Source organism: Alexandromys fortis, unplaced genomic scaffold (assembly GCF_014885135.2).
Source record: "Alexandromys fortis isolate MF-2015 unplaced genomic scaffold, M_Fortis_MF-2015_v1.1 scaffold_98, whole genome shotgun sequence".
NCBI classification, from domain to species: Eukaryota; Metazoa; Chordata; class Mammalia; order Rodentia; family Cricetidae; genus Alexandromys; species Alexandromys fortis.
Window position 1 is genome coordinate 1,890,230 of NW_026068002.1, and position 22,510 is coordinate 1,912,739.

At 39.8% G+C, this 22,510-nt stretch overlaps 1 protein-coding gene across 14 annotated transcripts in view; it reads left to right on the forward strand.

Moving 5' to 3' along the window:
- Window positions 1-22,510, forward strand: part of Dock10 (dedicator of cytokinesis 10) — a 251,970-nt gene that overhangs the window by 208,173 nt on the left and 21,287 nt on the right. For 13 of the 14 annotated variants that reach the window (XM_050161078.1, XM_050161085.1, XM_050161079.1 and 10 more), the window contains exons 31-49: window positions 379-423; window positions 2,895-3,070; window positions 3,195-3,311; window positions 4,842-4,953; window positions 5,608-5,729; window positions 5,825-5,939; window positions 6,029-6,095; window positions 6,317-6,364; window positions 7,562-7,663; window positions 10,041-10,165; window positions 11,063-11,175; window positions 13,097-13,234; window positions 13,778-13,960; window positions 15,093-15,203; window positions 16,544-16,759; window positions 17,161-17,218; window positions 17,521-17,619; window positions 19,315-19,421; window positions 22,061-22,183. In XM_050161078.1, coding sequence (XP_050017035.1) covers window positions 379-423; window positions 2,895-3,070; window positions 3,195-3,311; window positions 4,842-4,953; window positions 5,608-5,729; window positions 5,825-5,939; window positions 6,029-6,095; window positions 6,317-6,364; window positions 7,562-7,663; window positions 10,041-10,165; window positions 11,063-11,175; window positions 13,097-13,234; window positions 13,778-13,960; window positions 15,093-15,203; window positions 16,544-16,759; window positions 17,161-17,218; window positions 17,521-17,619; window positions 19,315-19,421; window positions 22,061-22,183 — 2,177 coding nt within the window. The remainder of the gene's footprint in view (window positions 1-378; window positions 424-2,894; window positions 3,071-3,194; window positions 3,312-4,841; window positions 4,954-5,607; window positions 5,730-5,824; window positions 5,940-6,028; window positions 6,096-6,316; window positions 6,365-7,561; window positions 7,664-10,040; window positions 10,166-11,062; window positions 11,176-13,096; window positions 13,235-13,777; window positions 13,961-15,092; window positions 15,204-16,543; window positions 16,760-17,160; window positions 17,219-17,520; window positions 17,620-19,314; window positions 19,422-22,060; window positions 22,184-22,510) is intronic. The other variant, XM_050161077.1, reaches the window with a different exon arrangement.

Below are 22,510 nucleotides of genomic sequence, written 5' to 3' on the forward strand. Positions count from 1 at the left end.
AAGTTAATACCACATTATTCTTGGCTAGATATGTTGGCTAAGGTATTCAGGAGATCAAACCTTTAACATTTTGAGTCCATCTATTCATTCTCAATCAAAAAACCAGAAAAGGTCCTGCCTGATAAACTGCTATATATTTTATAGTGGGCAGATTTTTGGTTCAAAAACCTGGCTCTCAAATACAAGGCAATGAATTAAAACAATTTTGTTCATGAGATTCTTTTTGGGATGGGTGGGACATACAACCTAACTTTTCTTGAAAAATGGTGATATAATAGCAAATAATTTAAAATATGTTTTAAATTTCTATTGTAAGTTAAACTAGTTAATGGATGTATGCGTGTGTCTGAAATTATTCTCTCTTCACTCCAAATCTAGATCCTCTGACCCCTACGGAATCAATTCAAGAGTTACATGCCTCAGGTAAATAGTCATATTTCATGTTAACTGCATACACAGCAGAGCCATATCTTCATGTCAACGAGCACAGACTCTCTGAACACGTATATGTTAACATATAACCAACAAATCCAAACACCTATCTGAACTTTCCTCTTGTCACATAGAATTTAATACCTGTCCTTTAGTTCTTTTATATTTTATCCTCCAAGTGTCGCAAAGTTTGAATTTCCCAAGTCATCTGAAATTGTCCTCATATGTACAGAGGATAAAGTTCCCGGATGTCCATATTTGTTCCTTACACCTTGGCCTATATGGCTTGGACAAGGCATTATTACTATCTACAGTTTCCCTGCCACATACTTGCTCTCATAACGTATTCATTCTGTCACTGAGAGTTTCTGCCCTCTCCCCAGTCCCTAGAATCTGCTTCTCTAGCAGGCTTCCAAGAGCTCCACTTTTTCACATCCACAGATGAGATCCTGAAGAATCTGCATTTTCGTTTTCACGTCCCAAAGTTTCTTCTACTATTTGCAAAAAAACACAACATTTCCTATCTTTGATATAAAATTCCAGCAAATATGGGGTTTCAGATATTTAAGATATTGGTTTTATATAAAAAGTCTAAAATGGCCGATGCTGACAAGATATATAAAGAAAAGAGAACCCTTGCATGCTCACGGTGGGGATGTAAATTGGTAACGCCGTATGTGAAAACAGTTTGGAGGCTCCTCAAAATAAATAAATAGATTCAGAGCTACTGTATGATCCAGCAGTCCCGCTGCAGGGTAACTAAGCAAAGGTCTGATTGCCATGTCCTGGAGAAGGCAGCATTTCCACGGTCACTGAAGCGCTACTCACAGGAGGCAGGAAGTGGAAACAGCCTAGAGCTTCAGCTGCTAATAAACAAACGTATCTTGCAAGGCGGATTACTGTTTACCCATTGAAAATGAGATCTTGTCATTTGAGGCATAGTGGATGGAACTCGATCTCATTTTAGTGAGATAAGTGAGCAGGAAATAAGGAACAGTGACACTTGATCTCACTTATATGTAATTCTAAAAACAGTGGTAGTTTTGAGAGGCTCGGGAAGTATGGAAGGGAAGAAGGGGGAAAGGTTGATCAAAATATCGCAAGTTCCAGTTCAGTAAAAGTTAGAAGTTCTGGTAGCTCTCACACGGTAGAGGAACTGTGGGCAATGGCAATGTACTGTGCATTTCAAAAATCAAGAAGAAAGGACTTTAAATGTTCTCATGATAGAAGAATGACAAATACTTCAGAGATAGATATGTTTAGCCTATTTAAACATTATATGACACTGTGTGTACGTATGTAAACCATATGTGCTGCCTCGTGCACCTGAAGAAATTTTATGGTTTTTATGTATTGATTAAAAAAGAAAAAGTGTTTTTGATTTCAGTTCCTATGGGTATATATTCCCAAGTTGCATTAGTAAGTGATGCAGGAGTTATGCCTTACTCATCTGAAGAATCCCCATTCTGTTTCCCACATTGTCTGTACCAATATACAAGCCCACATGGACAGTGTACTGGTTCCTGCTCTCCACTCTGTCCCTATCAGTCATCATCAGGTGTTTGTCTGATAGCAGCCACTGTGACAGGAATGAGCTGATAGCTCATTGGGACTCTGGTGCTTTCTTGGTTATCAGTGGTATTAAACACTTTTTTCATACTCTTATTGGGAATTGTGATGTCCTCCCAATAAAACTGCTTATTCGAGTTCTTTACCATCTTTTTGAATCTGATTATTTGGGCTTGGGGTATTGTTTTGTTTGCTTTGCCACTAACTTGTATATATGATTTATATTTTATGTGTTAAGAATATTTGCATTATGTATATATGTGTGCACCACCTGAGTGTCTGGTGTCTGCAGAAGCTAAACGAAAACTTTGGATCCCCTGGAATTGGAGTTAAAGGCAGACCTAAGTGCTGGATACTGAATTTGTCCTTGGGCTTCTCAAGCATCTACACCCAATATCTCAAACCTCAATCCCCATGCCTCCTCATCAGACACTGTATTTCCTAGCCCTTCACACATGTCTGTCCCCACATACCTGTCTGTATTTCAGAACTGTGTGTCATTGAAAGTAAACCTTACTCTTCTCCCAGGGTCTTCCATAGCAACCTCCAAGGTTGAGCTCGGTGTGGCCATCTTTTTCCTAGGAGCTCTCTCAATTCCTACAGACACAAAGCATGTTTTTATTTTAGCCCCTGCAGTGGTGTGAGCAGGGCATTTGATAGGCTGTGTCTATTGCCATGGTGTGTTAGTGTTTGAGCCTGTGTTTATGTAAGCGAACATTTTCCCTTCTGACTAGATACTCCCAAGGCCACAACAGACCACATCTCTGTGGCAAGACTGTGGTGTGGAATCCCTCTTGCTTGGGGGCAGGATTTTTAGTAATGGTCCAATTTGCCTTTTTGTAATTGTAAAGTGGTTATTTGGTTTTCAATAACATCATTTTTTTCTCTCAAAGATATGCCTGAATACTCAGTCACAAATGAATTTTGCCGCAAACACTTCTTAATCGGAATTCTGCTCCGGGAAGTCGGCTTTGCCCTGCAGGAGGACCAAGATATCAGGCACTTAGCTTTAGCTGTCCTAAAAAATCTAATGGCTAAGCATTCTTTCGATGATCGATACAGAGAACCTGTAAGTAGCCTTTCTTTCTCTCTCCCCCAAATGCCATTTAATGGCTAGCTGCATTAAATGAATATAAACCCCTTGAGTCTATTGATTTTCCTGTGAATCATTTCTCTTGTCTGCCCTCTCCTAGAGGAAGCAGGCACAGATAGCGAGTCTCTACATGCCCCTGTATGGCATGCTGCTGGACAATATGCCGAGAATCTACCTGAAGGACCTGTATCCTTTCACTGTGAATACATCCAATCAGGTATGTTTGCACATTTTTCCAAATTACTTTCTTTAAAGGAACTTCTCTTATTTGTATTTAAGTCCTGGAAAACCATTTTTTCCTGCCTGTAAGCAAGCTAAGGGTTAAGCCACACCATCTGATAAGAATTCACATCAATACTATTCATCCCTAATGGCTACTTGAGGCTTCTATCTGGCCCAGCCCTCTCTTCAGGACTGCTTTTAGTCCCTTTATTTTCTGCATTACTACCCAAGTCTTCACAGCTTTTGCAGCTTCTATGATGTCTTCATGACCTTACATCCAATGTACATCACTCACCTACTACTTCCCACACAGATGCTAAGGGTCTTACATAGTCCAAGCCCCAATGTAGCCAGTTGTGAGTGCTATTTAAGGGTTCATACACAGTGCAAGCATGAGGAACTGACTTTGACCCCCAACACCTCCATAAATGGCTGAACGCTGTGGCATGATTGATGATCTCAGGCCTGAGAAGGTAGACAGGAAATTCCCTAGAGTTCACTGGCTGGGAACTGTAGCAGACTTTTATGCTCCAGGTTCATTGAGAGACCTTGCCTCACAAAAGTGAGGTGTTATAAGCAAGTAACAGTCCAAGATGGGACCTACTGAAAGTTGGGGTCGTGCCCTTAGAAAGATTTTTGTTTGAGGAATCTTGATCAAGTCTCATCAGCATCAAGTAACATGTTTATAGCCTTCAGAAAGTTAGCCAAGCTCTCCAGGCCTCTGGGAAACAAATATGAAAACTGGGATAAAGGGCCTAGTGCAATAGGATCCTTAACATCAAACTGTGTAACAGAAAACATTTACATAGGGACTTCAAATCTAGTTCCTAGCCATATTAATATCCATTATATGATGGTAATTACATCTGTAATTTAATACATCACTATATCAGCAATTATTTCAATAATTATTCCAATTGCTGTTCAGTAATTATCTTTGCTACCTCACTTTAAAATTGACCAGAATGGGGGAGCCTGGGAAATGCTGTCATATGACATGGTTTCTAAACTCAGGAACTCACAACAGCTGTGATTTCCTACACAGAGCCAACATAAGACTGTGCCAGTAAATATCCAGTCATAGATGGGGAGGGGACCATCATGAACCTCACTCACCCTGGGGAGCTAACGGCAGCGGAGGGCTGCTGGAGAAACAGGCTGACTTCAGTGATGTAGCCACTATTGAGTTACTCATGCTCCAGTGCTAGCCCGGGCCTATTCAAGTAACTTGCCAAACCCCATGGATCACAAAGCAGAAACAAAAACAAAACAAAAGACATAGAAGTGTGACGAGGACCTAGTTGGAAAAGAATAAAAACTTGAAGACATTGTTTAAGAAAGCAAATTGAGAGCAAGGCGATGCTTTTGGCAATATTCATTTTCACTGCCAACTTCAGTGAAACGTCTTTGCTCCAGTCTAAAACGTCATTCTGCCTGTCTGATGGAGAGGGATGGAAAAGGCATGTGGGCCTACCATTCCAAAGCACCCTAATTCTCATTCTTCTCTTCTCCACTTTGAACTCAGGGGTCTAGAGATGATCTAAGCACTAACGGAGGATTCCAAACCCAGACGTCCATGAAGCATGCAACTTCTGTGGATACATCGTTCTCCAAAGACGTTTTAAATTCCATAGCAGGTACTCAAGGCCTGTTGAGAACACTCGTGTATAACACTCATCGATGTTTACATTGTATATCATGGTGCTTTCTATCCATAATTCATATGCATAATGTACCCAGCAAAGCACACCACATTATAGAACTAGAGTCTTTAACATATTTCTTAGAACATCGTCCAGTGACTTCCACTTCTACTTGGCTTAAAGAGCTGTCCACTCAGATGTTATCAAATTACTTCATTCTTCAAACAGACTTTAGCTTTTTGTTATGCATAGCCTCTTAAAATATAATAGCTCTTCAGCTTCAAAGATTGTATTAAGAACTATTTTGGAAATGTCATTCTTATTTCTCATTAACTGTCAAGTTAAACACTCCTTCCCCTGAATCATCTTCTGTTAAAGTCAGAGTTATCTTCATCTAGTTTTTAAAAGCATTGTAAGAGATCAAAAGAACAAACTTTATATCCACTTAAAATGCTTTCAACTTTTTTTAGATCCAGCATGGCCACTGTTGTAATGTTTTAAATGTCGTATGGCTTCCATGTCGCCCCCAGATTCTATTTTGCAATTCTGTTTCTGCTTCAACAATGAGCAACTCTGCTCCATCATTGTAGTTCTTGTTTGTGCTCATGTGTCTCATCACCATATGTGTGCTGTGGCTTGTGTTTACAGCATTTTCATCAATAGCTATTTCTACAGTGAACCATGCAGATTCCAGAGCATCCTTAGCGAGTCTCGAATCCAACCCCAGCACCACAGAGAAGAGCAGCGAGAAGACAGACAATTGTGAAAAGGTGCCGCTCCCCGCCCCACCTAGCCGTCGGATGCCTTCATCACAAGCCAGGATGCTCTCAGCCTTACTCATCTCTAATGGTCTTTTGATTCCCAGATCCCAAGACCCTTATCTTTGATTGGGTCAACTCTTCGATTTGACAAATTAGATCAAGCAGAAACCAGGAGTCTTCTTATGTGTTTCCTGCATATTATGAAGACAATTTCAGTTGGTAAGCGAATGACTTCAAGTCAATTTAAAAGGAGCAAAAGAGAAAAACCTATGTTTCTAAGAGTCTCATGTCATGTTGTTTCTTTCTAGAGACTCTGATTGCCTACTGGCAGAGAGCTCCCAGTCCAGAGGTGTCAGACTTCTTCAGCATCTTGGAGTAAGTTTACGGTTGATCCAATAACTTATTTTCTGGAACTTACAAAATAGCTCACTATACCACTCTTCATTCAAAGAAGCCCTATGGTAAATAAATATCAACAATAGTATATAGAATATGTAAAGAAAATTTACTAGTTTTCTTTCTGTATATTTAGATGAATTGCTATGTATAAATCCAAGAATGTGAATAATTAGAATGTGACTTTTTCCCTTTTCTAGTGTTTGTCTTCAAAATTTTAGATACCTGGGAAAACGCAATATAATAAGGTAATTGTTTTAAATTACAATAGACTAATACAGACTTTAAAAAATTCATGGAGCTTTGAATATGGCTCAGTGAGTGAAGTACTTGCCATGCAAGAATGAAGACCTGAATTTGGCTCCCCAGAACTCACAGAAAGCCGTAGACCAGCATGGGTCTCTAATCACAGGGCTCCTGTGAGAATTTCCTTCCTGCAGGATGCTCTCAGGTCAGATAGTCTAGCATGCACAGTGGTGAACAAGAAATTCTGTCTTAAACAAGGAAGAAGGTGACAACTGAGGTTGTCCTCTGACCTCCAGAAGGTGTGTTCACGCACGCAAACACAGGGAGAGGAGGAGCTTCATTACATAGATGACATGGATTGATAGATATAGGTAGATGATAGATACATAGATACATCGATAGACAGATACATAGATAGATAGATGATAGACAGATACATAGATTGATAGATGGTAGATAGATAGATAGATAGATAGATAGATAGATAGATAGATGATTGATAGATAGATAGATAGATAGATAGATAGATAGATAGATAGATAGACAGACAGGTTTATATGGGTAAAACACATCTATTTAAGAATATGCCTCCAGTAAGACAGACAGACAGACAAATAAGGTTATATGGGTGAAACACAGCTATTGAAGAATATGCCTCCAGTAAGCTAAAAACAAAAGTTTGTCTAGAATTACTTCATACTGGCATCATTTGTCACGAGGAACACTCAAAGCCCTCTGATTTCCTAGTCCCAGAACTTGCTTATGCATGTGCTGCCGGGCTGTGTGTTTGGATCCAATCAGAAGCTGACATCAGATGTCCTCCTCAATATCTGTCCACCAGAAGTACCGAGTCAAGGTCCCTTCACTGAAACCAGAGTTCACCCTATGATTGTCATAGCTAGCTAGCCATCTTGCCTGTGGGTCCCCAGTCTCTCCATCTTGAAACTGTGATTGCAGATGGCCTTCCATGCCTGCTGGGCATTTACATAAGTGCTGAAGTTCAGAAAGCAGATCCCCATGCTTTCTTTCATAGCAAGCAAGCACTTGGCCAAATTGAGCCATCTCCCAGCCCCTTGCTTTTCATTAATACACAGAATATGAAATACCTTATTATTAAATAATTGCTAGTCATTTGTCACTCTGTTTTTATATATAAATTATAAATGCTGAGCTGTGATTGAAATGTGTGTCCCTTGCAGAAAGATCGCTGCGGCGTTTAAGTTTGTGCAGTCTGCCCAGAACAATGGAACTCTGAAAGGGTCCAACCCTTCCTGCCAGAACTCGGGTCTCTTGTCACAATGGTAATATCACCTTTGCTTAGAATTTAAAGTCATGTATGTGTTGTTTATTTGTGAACATGCATGCACCAGGGTAAATAGACTCATACGTGCACATATAGCAAAGCAAATGCAGTTTGAGTAGCATTATACGTTTATCTGAAGAAACTTCTTAGATACTTCTCCAGCTGCATCACTGGCTTAAAACAAAAACTAAGGACTATGCTTTGTTTATGCTCAGTTAAAGCACGCCCTGATTGGAAAAGCACTAACAGACATTTCAATTCAGCGAAAACCAAGACTCCAATAAAATGCTCCCTTAGTTCTTAGCACTGTAGGAAAAAGAAAGTCCGGGTTCGTGACTCCCAATTCTGTTGAGTAATTATAAGATTCCCTTAGTGTTCTTGAAGCGCACATTGTTTGTTAAAGGGTCAGAGGCCACTAGGAAACATGGGTGAGCTCACAAATCTCGTTAGCTTTCCTAGTTCCTACATGCAGAGCCTGCTTGCTCCCTCATTAACCTGCCAGTCAGAATCTCCTGCCCTGAAATCCCACCTCCAAGATCCTGTGGGCCTAACAATTAAAAATTGTTTTCCCAAACTTTCCTGAGTTTAACTTATTTTTCCCAGGTGCATCGTAAGACTGTGTGATGTGGATATCTTAAAAAAGAGCTTTAGGAAGAAATAGGAAAATGGATGTAGTCAATAAATAGCAAAATAAATTTTGCTCCCGTCCATGGAGACCTATAGAAATTGGCCTCCAGTGAGAAAGTAAATTTAAAAGATGCAATCATGAGTCTGCCTTACAAACTGTAATGGAAGAGAAGACAATAAAGAAAAGCTTCGCAACCAGCCGGAGAGATGGCGCAGCGGTTAAGAGCTCATTGCCCGATTGTCCTGAAATCCAAAGGTCCCAAGTTCAATTCCTGCTTGGCTGGTGGCCATCCGATCTGAGGTTGTTTCATGGCAATTGCAGTCACCTAAGGGCCCCATAGTCAATCATGTATTGTGGACAAGTCTTAAGGCTCTTCCTGTAGCCTGGACAGGCTCTGCCCCTGCTGGCCTCATCCCCTGGAAACCAGGGATTTCCCCACACACACAAACCCTACTCCACCACTATACCCCCTCCCCACTCCATGGGAGAAAAAGATCAGTCTCCCCGTGTCCCAGCCGTATGTCCCAAAACTCATTACTCCCTGTAGATGCAGGCAAGATCCAGATGTCCTAAGTTCCAGCAAGCCAAAGTCAGCTCTCCTAGGTTTCAACCCAGGATGATCCTTTGGCTCAGCCACTTTCAAACAGCCTTGAATACAGTGACAAAGACAAAAGCCAGAGTTCCTTCTGAGGTGTGTTTCTTAAAGGCTTCTCTCATTGGCTGCCTTCTTCATTCACAAAGGTGTTGTTTATGGGTAATTTACACGGCAGCAAATTTCCCACCACCTGGCTACTCCTTGGACAAATGTGGCAAGCGGGAAGCATTCCTAACGGCACAAATGCACTGGCTGGTTTCTGCAGGCGGGCATGCTGCAGAGCACTGAAAGATGCACACTGAAGGCCTGTTGTCATTGCCATCTCAGATGAGCACCTAGAACCTCAAATGTGACGTTCCTACACACCACCTACGTCACCTACATCACCACCGCAAGAGGCATGACCCAAATAAATCATACTGCCTAAGAATTCCCACATGCAAAACCAGACGAGAGAGTTAAGGATTACTTCAGTTATTTCAATCCAGATTTTATCTTTGCTTCTAAAAAACAAGGCCCAAGGGGACATGTTAGCGTGTATTTTTAATTGCCTTCCTGCCTAGGTAGTAGTTAACTCAGCATTCTTAAATTCTTATAAATCCATGAAATAATAATGAGTTACAAACATTTTGAGTGTCTTTTAGGTTTTGGGTTTTGTTTTGTTCTGTGTGCTTGCTTTGGTGAGGTTAACACATCTGTAGCTACCTCTTTACTTACAAAATAGACATGACCTTATTTGCTTAAAAGCAAATGGATGAGGCCAGTTTGAGGTACTATCTACCTAAAACTTGTGTACAATTATGGTTGTCTGAGCATACAATGAAGTTAGTGACAACAAGGTTGACAAGAGTTTTCGACTGAGTCTATTTAACAACATTCTTGGTAATAAAAAAGAAGAAAATCAAAATATGCTAGAAAGGACATCCACTGTGGCATTATCACATTATATATCTTTCTTAATAGTGTTAGTGCTTAAATACATTTCTTCTCATGTATTTAAAGGTCCCTTCGTTGTCCTGCTTGCAGTCAATATTGCCAGTAAAAAGCCTCTCCACAGAGGTGTCTGTGTTTGTCCCAGTGCACACTATTTGAATCAATATTGATTACTGCTTTGGTGGGTAGTGTCAGCCACATTTCCCATCTCTGTTCCAGGATGCATACCACTTCTGGTCACGAAGGACATAAACAGCACAGATCTCAAACATTACCTATAATTCGAGGCAAAAATGCACTTTCCAACCCCAAACTTTTACAGATGTTGGACAACACCATGAACAGTAAGTAAGCCAGGGGTAATGGGTTCTGTCAGCCTGTGTGCAGGACAGGAAATGCATTGTGTGTGAGATGGGAGAAATATCACACCACTGAAGTCACTCTTCTGATGTCTGCCATGGATCTGGAAATACGTCTACAAAGAATCACAGGGGTAGCTTGATAAATAAATAAACAAGCCAACAAATAAAAAACAGTGCCCTCACTGGGAAGAAAGAAGAATTTCACTTGAAGCTCAGTGTAATGGGCTGTGGGTGGCTTGTCTGGGTACTTTTGGTGTTGTGAGGTTAGGGCTATCTCTCAGTCAGGTAATTACTGCTGACCCTACGGGAAGAGGACAAAAATGTCCATGTCCCAAAAGCAGTGACAATGACATCATGACTCTGGAGAAGCACACAGTCTAGCTTGGCAATAACATAAAAATAGACCCTGGCGTAGTGAAACATGGGAATTATGAGTGTGTGGCCGCTGATTACTTGTTTCAAATCTATATTGCCTTACTCTCTAAGTACACTTTATAAATAAATGTACCTTTCTGAGGAGTCTGTTTGTGTAGACTGTCCGCTGAGATCACACATGTTAGTCTGTTAGCCCAAAAGCAAGAACTTTAAGCAGGCTGATTCCAGAAGAAATATGATTGTACTGATGTCTGAATTGAAGAAAAATAATTTTTAAAATAATGGAAAATCTGCAACTGATGTATACAAAGAACACTCAGATCTAAGACTCTATCTAATGTTTTGTTTTGCTTTTAATTAAAATAAATAAAGGTGAAAAAGACACTTTGATTTTATGAATTATTCATCAAAATACCAGTAAACACTGCAATAGAAGAAAATATTCTACTGAGCAAAGAGAATTGGCTTATATGTTGATGCACTGTTTTATTTTGCATTTTGTAGGCAACTCCAATGAAATAGACATTGTCCACCATGTAGACACCGAGGCCAATATAGCCACAGAAGTTTGCCTGACTATCCTGGACCTGCTGTCTCTCTTCACTCAAGTCCACCAGGTAAGTATGGTCAGAACATTTTTTGCAAAATGATGACTTTGGAAGTAGGAAAAACCATGAGAAGTCAGGAATATTTTTTAAGATGATTTATGAAATCATTTGACCTCACATAAATCAGCTTACACATTAATGGGAAGCATGTTAAAAATGAGATTCTCAGATTTTTGTCACAAGTTGACTAATGCTGGCTTAATCCCCACACTTTGTGTTGTGTTTTACTACTACAATAGTATCTTTCTTCCCAAGTCCTCTTGCTGTGCTGTCAAGGATGCTGCACAGAGTGGCAATGAGACGCCACATTTTCTAAGGGAAAACCAAAAGACCAACAGTGCTGTGTATTAACTGATGACTAGATTTGTGAAAGAAGAAATTGTTAATGCCAAGCATCTTTTCTTATTTTTATATATTAAACTTCGTTGCGGTGTTGCCATGATGTACTTGATAAAATTTCTAATGCTAATAAGACTAGCTATATCACGTTTTGACAAGTGCTTAGAGAAACGATAATTCTCATTCACTGATAGTAAGAGTTCAAGTGCGGAAAAGATAATTTGGAAAACATTATGATGGCTTCTTTTTAAAAGCTAATTATGGAGCTAGAGAGATAGCTTAGTTGTTGAGAATAAAGTTCAGTTCCCAGCACCCATATTGGAACTCACAACTACCTATAATATGAGTTCCAGGGACTCTCACGCCATCTTCTATCCTAATACATACTTTCAGACATATGACCCCCACACACAAACACATACTTGCACAAAGTCATGCTCACATCCACACACATATACATAAATAAAAACAAAATTATTTTTCAATGTTAATCATTTATCTATCCTGTAACCAAGCATTTGAATAGTAGCACCTATCCATATAAAGTTTTGCACACAAATATATGCCACATCTTTATTTTAAATAACAGAAACAAACAGATGCAACCAGACATGGGCATCAACAGGTAGGCGTTTTAGCAACACAATAGGATATTACTCAACAGTAAGAAGCACCTAAAAGGCTACAGCACACATGAAGTTTCAGAAGCCAAATCAGAGAAGACTGCAGTGTTGTTGACATCATCAAATAGAAAGAACACATCAATGATGGACTGGAGATGTGGAGTTGAGAAGGGAATACAGGACTCTAAAACGTGTACTAAACCTTAGGAAGTGATATTTTGTTTCTTGGCTGTGGTGATGATTTCATTATGCAATTGTACTTTCTGGATGCAGAGTTTCTCGCCCCAATTGTATCTTAATAATGTGATTAAAAACATTTACAGTTCAGTCAAATGAACCTTCTTTAAGGACTGTACCAGGAAAGACTGGATCAAAAAAAAAAACCCTCTCTAGCAGCATTGCACCAAGAAAACATTGTTTTTATGTAAAGTGCCATTATGGTGGGAGAAAAACACAACCCCGTTTTAACTCTTTATACCTCAATGGACATATGAATTGAATATCACACAGCTGAAAGGCTTTCTCAATGCCTACCTTCCACCTCATCCTCTCCCCCACGGCCCGACCCCCTAGCCACACACCAGCCACTCCATTCTTCTTTCTCAGTCTGAATTCACAAGCTTGGCTCCATCCCCAGACTCTTACCCCATGAAAATCCTCCCAGGTCTCTCTGTGGCACATTCCTCCAGCTCTGTTCATCAATCTAAGGGATCTTCATTGACCTCTTAAGCAAAGTAATCCACCCCTAACCTCTTCCTGCCACACCTTCTTGCTGTAGTTATTGTCTTATATGGAATGGGTTGGGTTTGGCTTTGGCGATGCTGTGTAAACTTCCCTGAGATGACACGTGAACCATATCTTCTTACTCAGGAGTTTCTTCTAGCACATGGCAGGTTCATAAGAGATGTTTCTGAAGGAAAGAAATCATTCCTCCACTTATCCTAAATAACATCTCTTCTGGATTTCAGAGACAGCTCCAACAATCTGACTGTCAAAACTCACTCATGAAAAGGGTCTTTGATACTTACATGCTGTTATTTCAAGTCAACCAGTCAGCAACAGCCCTGAAACACGTGTTTGCTTCTTTGAGACTGTTTGTGTGTAAGGTAAGGATGCTCCGGGTCCCCTTAAATCCCAGCTAAGGATGACAACAAGCACTTAATAAAGTCTGCATCTCTCGGTGTGCAAGGCCAAAGGTTTGTTTTGTGCTATTCCAGTTTCACTAGATGCTAGTCATCCGTTGTCTCCAAGTGAGAAGGATACAAAAAGGTGTTGGTGCTATCTGCTTACCAGTTTTGTGGTTACTTAGAGTTCTTTTTAAAAGGATCATCACGTTCAAGTTTCCATGCCTAGGTAGCTACAGCAGCCATCTTTGAAGATGACCTTAAATAGCATCTGAAATAACAGTGTCAGGTGAATAATGGAACATTTCAAAGATATCATGTAGTTTGGGTTGTTGTCAGTTATTACACATGGAACATTAATGCAAGAGACTAAATAAGAGCTTACTGAACTCGGACTTCAATAATACAAGCATACATTCCTTTTCCTCTCCCGCGAATGGAGAAAGCTCATTTTTAAATGGTACTTTAGTCCCCGAGTTTGAAACATGAAAGACCATGGCTCACTCTCTCCTTCTATCTCTCTAGTTTCCTTCAGCATTTTTTCAAGGGCCCGCTGACCTCTGTGGATCTTTCTGCTACGAAGTCCTGAAATGCTGTAACCACAGGTCGCGCTCCACGCAGATGGAGGCCTCAGCACTTCTGTACTTTTTCATGAGGAAGAACTTTGAATTCAACAAGCAGAAGTCGATTGTCCGCTCTCACTTACAAGTATGTCCTGCCCGTTTTCCTTAACTCTGCTGCTAAAATGGCTGATGCGTTTCAGTGGTGAATGAAGCATCCTGTTCCCAGGCAGCCAATCAACTGTCTGAGTGTCCAGACTACGCCTTAAAGGTTCTCAATCCCCTTGATCCTGGTTTCTATGAGACCAGGGCTGGCGAGAAATGAACAGATTTCAGTTTACATCTCCACTTGCAGTTATGTTTCTTCTGCCTATGCACTAGAATCTCCTGGGGGGTGGGAGGCAGGAACAACTTTAACCAGTCATGGTTAATCTGGGAGACCAAATCTCACTGAGTTCCAAAGACAACCATGCCTTTCTCCAAGGCACCCCAGGATTGCAAGATTCTTGAATCTCTCCTTGGGTATTTACAATGATAAAGAGGCCTCTAGATCATGTGGTCTTCTGAAGGATGTATACTTAAGAATGTCATTCATTGAACCTTCTAGGAGAAATTAATAGCATATTTATCTAACTCAGTCAACTCCCTTAAAAATGCTGTTTCCAGGCTGGGGAGATGGCTCTGTCTGGGGAGTGTGTGCCTAGAAAGCCCGGGGACCTGAATCCTGTCCCTAAAATCCACATTGAAAAGCCAGGTGCAATGGAGCATGCTTGTAATCTTCCCCACTGGGGAGACGGAGACAGGGAGACCCCAGTCATCAGCTACACTAGCCTTCTTAGTGAGTTCCTGCCTCATCCATGCAAGCTCCTGCCTCAAACAACAGAACGAATGACACCTGAGAATCGGCGTTCAAAGATGACCTCTGACCTCCGCACGTACATGCGCACCCACGCAAGCACACCCTCATCGTCCCACATCATCCACATAACACAAAATGTAAATTCTCATTCTGCTTTAGGACAGTGTTTCCCAACCAGTGGGTTGCAGCCTCTTTGGGGGTCAAACAACCTGTTTCACAAAGGTTGCATATCAGATATCCTCCATATCAAATATTTACATTATGATTCGTAACAGTAGCAAAATTGCATTTATGAAATTTCAATGAGAATAATTTTATAGTTGGGGTCACCACAACCTGAGGAGCTGTATTAAAGGGTCTCAGAGTTAGGAAGGTGGAGAACCCCTGCGTTAGAGTGATCCTTTTTTCTTTTCTCTTCCAGCTCATCAAAGCAGTGAGCCAGCTAATAGCCGATTCGGGGATTGGAGGATCTCGGTTCCAACACTCCCTTGCGATCACCAATAACTTTGCCAATGGAGATAAACAGATGAAAGTAAGAGATGCTTCCTGGGCTGATTCTCTAAAGAATCAGAAATAAACGGAGGTGGAGTTTTTCTTTAATATCAAAATCACAGGATGTTTAAGAATTCCATGCTTATTTGATCACTGGTACCGTTTGCTTATTTAAATTTCTAATTATTAGTTCTCACTCTCTCTGTGATGTTTTTCAGTGCAATTTCTAAGATCTGGGCTTGATTCTTATAGAACAAAGTATGCCAAGAGCATCATTATTTACTCAAAACCATCAAAAGCAAATTCATCTTTTCCTCCCGATTCTTTTCACACTTTTGGAAGGCTAGAGGTAGAAAAAGCTTCAAGCCCGGCTTGATCTAGAGATCGAGAGAGTGATTCGAGAGCCCCTCCCTCTGTTGCTTGTTTTGTCTATGTATTGCACCAGCTTTTCTTCATTTGCCCAATTTATGGCCGTCTCTGTGGATTTGCCTCAAAAAGTGTGAGGACACTTGTGTCAGGGATGGAAAAGCACTTCTCCAAACACTACCAATTTGAGTCAAGAAAAGGAACATCCTTGATCTATATATAAAAAGAATATGATTGCCCCGTCCAGTGCCACATGCCAGCAACAGGAATGAAGTCCAAACTTGTTCAAGTGGCATGAACTCAGAGAGGACAGAATCTCAAGGGCAATCAGGAAGCAAATGCTAGAAAGATGGGCTATCGGGCAGTACAGTTCACTGTAATCACTGTAATTCTTTTTTATTGATTTTATTGAGCTATATATTTTTCTCTGCTTCCTTCCCTCCCTCCCTTTCCTTCAACCCTCTCCCATGGTCCCCATGCTCCTAATTTACTCAGGAGATCTTGTCTTTTGCTACTTCCCATGTAGATTAGAGCCGTGTATGTCTCTCTTAAGATTCTCATTGTTGTCTGAGTTCTCTGGGATTGAATCACCGTAATTCTTATCACCAAATGTTTGAATATAACCACAATTGCAATATATAGAATGCAACTTATGAACAATACATAAAATATAAGAACTTGTGGTGCCAATCCATAATTAAAAGTATAGGTTGAAGGGCTGGAGAGATAGCTCAGTGGTTAAGAGTATTGGCTGCTCTTCCTGAATACCTGAGTTCAATTCGCAGAACCTACAAGTCATAAACAGCTAACGACTGTCCATAACTCCGAATCCAAGGGATCCAATATCTTCTTCTGGCTCTGAGGGCACCAGGTGAACAAGTGATGCACAAACATACACGCAATCAAAGCACCCACACACATAAAACAATAAAATATTGTTTAAAATTTGAGCATAGATTGAAATTAATAATTGATGCTAAACAGATAATGACTCATGCCCTCTCTTTTCCAAAGAACAGCAATTTCCCAGCAGAGGTGAAAGATCTGACCAAACGTATAAGGACCGTGCTGATGGCCACAGCCCAGATGAAAGAGCATGAGAAGGACCCCGAGATGCTGGTGGACCTCCAGTACAGCCTAGCAAACTCCTATGCTAGTACCCCTGAGCTACGGAGGACCTGGCTAGAAAGCATGGCCAAGATTCATGCAAGAAATGGAGACCTGTCTGAGGTGAAGAGCAAAGGCTCATTCATTCTTCATTAACATTGTACTCCTTATCCGAATAATTAACTTTTTATACACAGCGTGAAGTATAAAAAGTGCCATATTTTCCACCAATGTATATAATATACATCTATATATTCAATGCAATAACGTTCATGTAGGGCTCCATGATACCTGATTCTAACTAGAAGGCATCAGATTGTGGGCAGACATAGAGGTGGCAACATCAATGATTTGAGATGCAACTTTAAAAAAGTCCACTTGGTTGATAATTTCACTTCTTTCATAACTAAGGGTTAGTCTGCATGGCATATCCTGAGAGGGCACACTGACTCCTTTTCAGCAACCACTGGTTTCGTAAAGAGTGAAATACATCTCTGGAATCTCTGTTTTATGTTTTGTTATAGGCTGCTATGTGTTACATCCATATAGCTGCACTCATCGCAGAGTACCTCAAACGCAAGGGTAAGAGGGCCATGTAAAGGGGTTAAAAACCTGGGAATCAGCATCCCTGAGACCTAACACATACATTCATTAAATGTATGCTTTATTAAATAACTTTCAATTTTGTAGATATTCCTCATTATCCTAGACTTTAATATTTTTAATTCTATGATTTCACTGGCACACTCATGTCGTGGATGATGATGGGCAACTTCTTGTTTCAAAATGATGACGATGTCTCATTAATTAACAGTTTATGGTTCCATAAGCTTGAATTAATCACAACGTGAGCCATGCTCTAACCTCATCTTGCACTACCATAGGTTACTGGAAAATGGAAAAGATTTGCACACCACCCCTGCTTCCAGAAGACACCCATCCCTGTGATAGCATCCCATTACTAACAACTCCAGGTGGAGGAAGTGAGTTGACCTAACTGTGCTCATTTGCCTTGGCTGCTAAGGAAATCAACTTTCCAGCTTAAAGTTTGGTTCAGTCAAACCTCTGTGAATGTGTTCCTAGAAACAAAAGCCATTTCAGGTCAATAGAAATAAAGCCTCAAGCAATAACCACTCAGAAATCCCTTCCCACTGTCTCGAAAAACCAAAAAGAAAAAAAAAAGAAATCCCTTCCCAAACTTAAGAATTTTAGCTTGCTTCTCAGTTATCAAAAAATGAAATATTATCCAGTCTTCAGGATTATAAATTATGGTCATACCTTTATACATGCTGGCCCATCACTGGAATTTTAGTTTGAAATTGATAAATTATATAAATGTAAGGAGAGAATAGTTCGTGGATACAGTAGTTTATTCAAAGTATGAATGTAGATATATATTCATATAGATGTATATTCCTTTATGATAGGTATGTTCTATTTCACTTCTTAAAGACTGTGTGTCTCAATGATATAGTATTTACTTAACAAGTGTAATACTTGGTGTTTGACTTCTGGCATTGCAAAGTCAATAAATAATAATAATAATAATAATAATAATAATAATAATAATAATAATAATTTACTCTGACAATTTATAACATGATTGATGATATTTATTTACTTTCACTGAAAACATTCCACCTTCAAAGTCTAATAAAAAGCATTTTGTGACAACTATAGTTTCTCTGTGTAAAAATGTGACTGTATCATTAATACATTTTTATCTACAATCTCTTTAAAAGTTCATTCAAGTACAGCTTCTGGACTATAATATTCTTGATAACATTATTTTAACTTGCAAATTGCTGTTGAAAACTCAGTATAGAGTTAGAATCAAACTACCCAAACAAAATGATAATGGACTTTTATTTGCAGTATTTCTAGAAGTTCATGTTCATTTAAACCTGTGTATATTTTCTAAAGAAATTACAGTAAAATTTCCAAATAATGCAATTTCCAAATCACTTAGATGAACCTTAAAATAGTGAAGTTTCTTGCTTGCAAACCTAGGAGATGAGATCAGGTCTACACCACAGGAGCAAGTTCACCTTATATCCCTTCTTACTGTTGTCTGCCACACACGCTAATTTTTATACACCAGTCAGCAGACATCACTTTATTTGGCATGCCCCTCCTACTCGGCTATTTATCATCTTTAGACCCTGTAGAACTGTAGAGCAGCATAGACTTTCACCTTGTATCTGCAACCAAATGGAAGAAAACTGATGAAACTCAAGTGTCAGCGTTTGCCCCAGTTAGTTCTGTGGCTCTTCAACATTAAAGCATTTTAACCACCCCCTGTGATATAGACGGTAATAGTGGCTATATCTATTGAATAGAGGAGATACTTAGGTGTGAACGCCAAAATGGTAATACATGCTTCATTAGCATGTATTAATATCTATCAGTATATCAATCTACTGAATCCCACTGTTATATCTGAAATAAGTAAGAGGCTTTATGTTATGAGGTTTCAGAGTTGGAGAAGTAAATGATGCCTTTCTTGCAATGGACATCTGATATCAATGAACACAGGCAACTCCAGAAACCATGCTCTAGCTAACCGTCCTGTGCATTGCGTGTGTTATGATACTGCCAATACTAACTTCACGAAGCAAGCCATACTCTAATGCCGAAATTGCCTCAAGTGATATTTCATTGTGCTTCATTTCCCCAAGGCATGTTCTCTATGGGATGGCCAGCTTTCCTGAGCATCACCCCAAACATTAAAGAAGAAGGAGCAATGAAAGAGGATTCTGGAATGCAAGATACACCATACAATGAGGTTAGACTCAATTGATCTAACATCAATTAAGTTTAAAAATGCATTGAACTGTGACTTTTCAGATGAAGTTGCTCCGCATTATGATGTTGTTAAACAAAGTGAAGCTGAGGCTCAAGTAAGACCAAGCTTAACAGATATCAATTCTATTTTTCACATATATATAAATATAGTGTATTATTTTTCTTTTTTATTTAATTTATTTTACTTTTCTTTTTAAAAAAGAAAACAAAATATCTTTTTCATTTTGCATACCAATACCAGTTCCTTCTCCCTCCCCTTCCTCCTGTTTCCTCCACCTACCCCCCCCCCATTCCACCCCCATCCACTCTTCAGAGAGTGTAAAGCACTTTGCTTTGGGGAAGGTCCAATGCCCTCCCTAACTATAATAAAACAATATACAACAGGCCAAGAGCCAACATCAAATTAAATGGAGAGAAACTCAAATTGATTCCACTAAAATCAGGACCAAGTCAAGGCTGTCCACTCTCTCCGTATCTACTAAACATAGTTCTTGAAGTTCTGCCTAGAGCAATAAGACAACAAAAGGAGATCAAAGGGATTCAAATTGAAAAAAAAAAGAAGTCAAACTTTTGCTATTTGCAGATGTTATGATAGTATACATAAATGACCCCAAAAACTCTACTAAGGAGCTCCTACAGCTAGCTGATAAATACCTTCAATAATGTGGCAGGATATAAGATCAACTCCAAAAAGTAGCCCTCCTTTATACAAATGATAAAGTAACTGAGAAAGAAATTAGGGAAACATCATTTTTCACAATAGCCACAAAAAAATCAATTCTATTGATAAAGCATAATCTTCACCAAAATTTTAAGCTGAGCCTGATTTACCGCTCTTACTCAGAGCTATATAGTCAGCTCTTCTGTAAGACGCACAAGCTCTACTCTCTGGGAAAATGTAATAAGAGATGCTAATTTTTTTTTGTTTTTTTTTTTGTCTAGAGGGGTTCGAGACAGTGTTTTTCTGTGTAGCTTTCAAGCCTGTCCTGGCTCTCACTCTGTAGATCAGGCTGGCCTCAAACTCACAGAGATTCTCCTGCCTCTGCCTCCCATGGGATTAAAGGAGTGCGCCACCACTGCCTGGCTAGGATGCTCTATTTTTTATGAGCTCATCGCAGTTGTTTTTTTTACACAAGTTTATTTATTTACAAATTTGGCTCAGCAAAAGGTTCACAATTTCTGTGGGAAAGCCTTGTGATGTTAGCTGGTTGGTTCTCATGACAAAGCATGAGATTTCTAGGAGAAATCACATAACAACAATTCTGGTGAATTAAGTAGAGTTTCCTTCACAATGAAATAAAAGTCTATTAGCTAATTTTATAAAGTCTTTGTATTAATATAGATGTGGAAAAAATAAACAAATTTGGAAGTTTTTTTTGAGACAGGGTTTCTCTGTAGCTCTGGATCCTGTCCTGGAACTTGCTCTGTAGACCAGGCTGGCCTTGAACTCCCAGAGATCCGCCTGCCTCTGCCTCCCAAGTGCTGGGATTAAAGACGTGTGCCACCACCGCCTGTCTGGAGTTGTATTTTTATGCACTTTTGCAAACAATTCCATATTAGTTTGGTGATACTGCATGTGACTATAGCAAATATAATTGACCTTTATAGAAATAATTGCAAATGGTGTATCTCAGAGCCTTTTATTAAAAGATGCTGTTAGAAATATTCAAATAATATATACCTGCTTTAGAGATTCATAATTGATAACTTCACATAGTTGATGTATTAACTGATTGATATAGCACCACTCTGAAAGACACTGTATTAAGGGCAGGAAAACAAAGATAAATCAGGCATAATCCCTGCTTTTGAAGACTTGAAAATCTTAGAAGGTGAATCTTCAAGGTGAAAAGCAGTCAGTTTAAAACAGATGTCCAATAACTAAGAATTGCCGTGTTCTATTTTTTTAATTAAAAGATGACAGTTTCTTACATGAAAGCAGCTGTAATGAAGGTGAAGAGGCATCAGTAAAAGCTCTGTATATTTGTATAAGGAGTGCTACTGTTAGACAGGACATCAAGGAGAGTTCCTATAGGGGCATCGGCAGCATGGACAGTCGGTAGAGGACAGAAGCATTCTAAGGAAGGAATGAGGTAGAAAGTTGGAGCCAGAGTGGAAAACCAAGGCAGAATGTTAGAAACAGGATGGCAGACCATCTTGAATTTCATTCAGTCTGGAGAAATCAGATGGTGTTGGTATAAACTTGATTTCCACAAATGTTTATGGGGGTGGAGTCCTTGTGAGCAGACTTACGTTTTAGAAGGAAATATCACTGACAAGCAGCCATTGGAGAGAGACACCTATTTGCAGAAAGCTGCTGCATGTCGGGGGACGCATGTCTGGGAGTGAAGTGGCAGGGATGGGAGCTAAGCAGTGACAATAGCAATGGAAAGAACCAAAAAGGTCTGAACTCGGCATAGCCATTGCATGGTTAAGTGGTGAGGAGGAGAGAGGGGCAATCCAAGGTGGTACAGGAATTCCACGGTGGGCTGTAATCTCAATCATGAAGATCAGGAATCCAGAAACCACGTAAGACCAAAATAGTTTCAAAACCAAGTTTCAGGAATGAGCTGCATCTTCAATCACCTAAAAAGCTCCATTTCTCTGGGGAAATTGCAGAATATCCTGGTGGAACAGCTCTACATGTGTGTGGAGTTTCTCTGGAAGTCTGAACGCTATGAGCTCATCGCTGATGTCAACAAGCCCATCATAGCTGTCTTTGAAAAGCAACGAGACTTCAAAGTATGTGCTCTGTACCCAGAGAAAGCCATGGAATTTTTTAATTTGAGTTGGCATGCAAACATAGCAACATTCTCTCTCGTGCACTCTCTCTTTGGTTTCTTTTTTTTTATTTTATTGAGCTATACATTTTTTTCTGCTCCCCCCCCCTTCCTCTCCCATGATCCCCAAGCTCCCAATTTACTCAGGAGATCTTGTCTTTTTCTGCTTGCCATGTAGACCAGATCCAGGTAAGTCTCTCTTAGGGACCTCATTGTCTAGATTCTCTGGGATTGTGATTTGTAGGCTGTTTTTCTTTGCTTTATGTCTAAAAACCACTTGTGAGTGGAT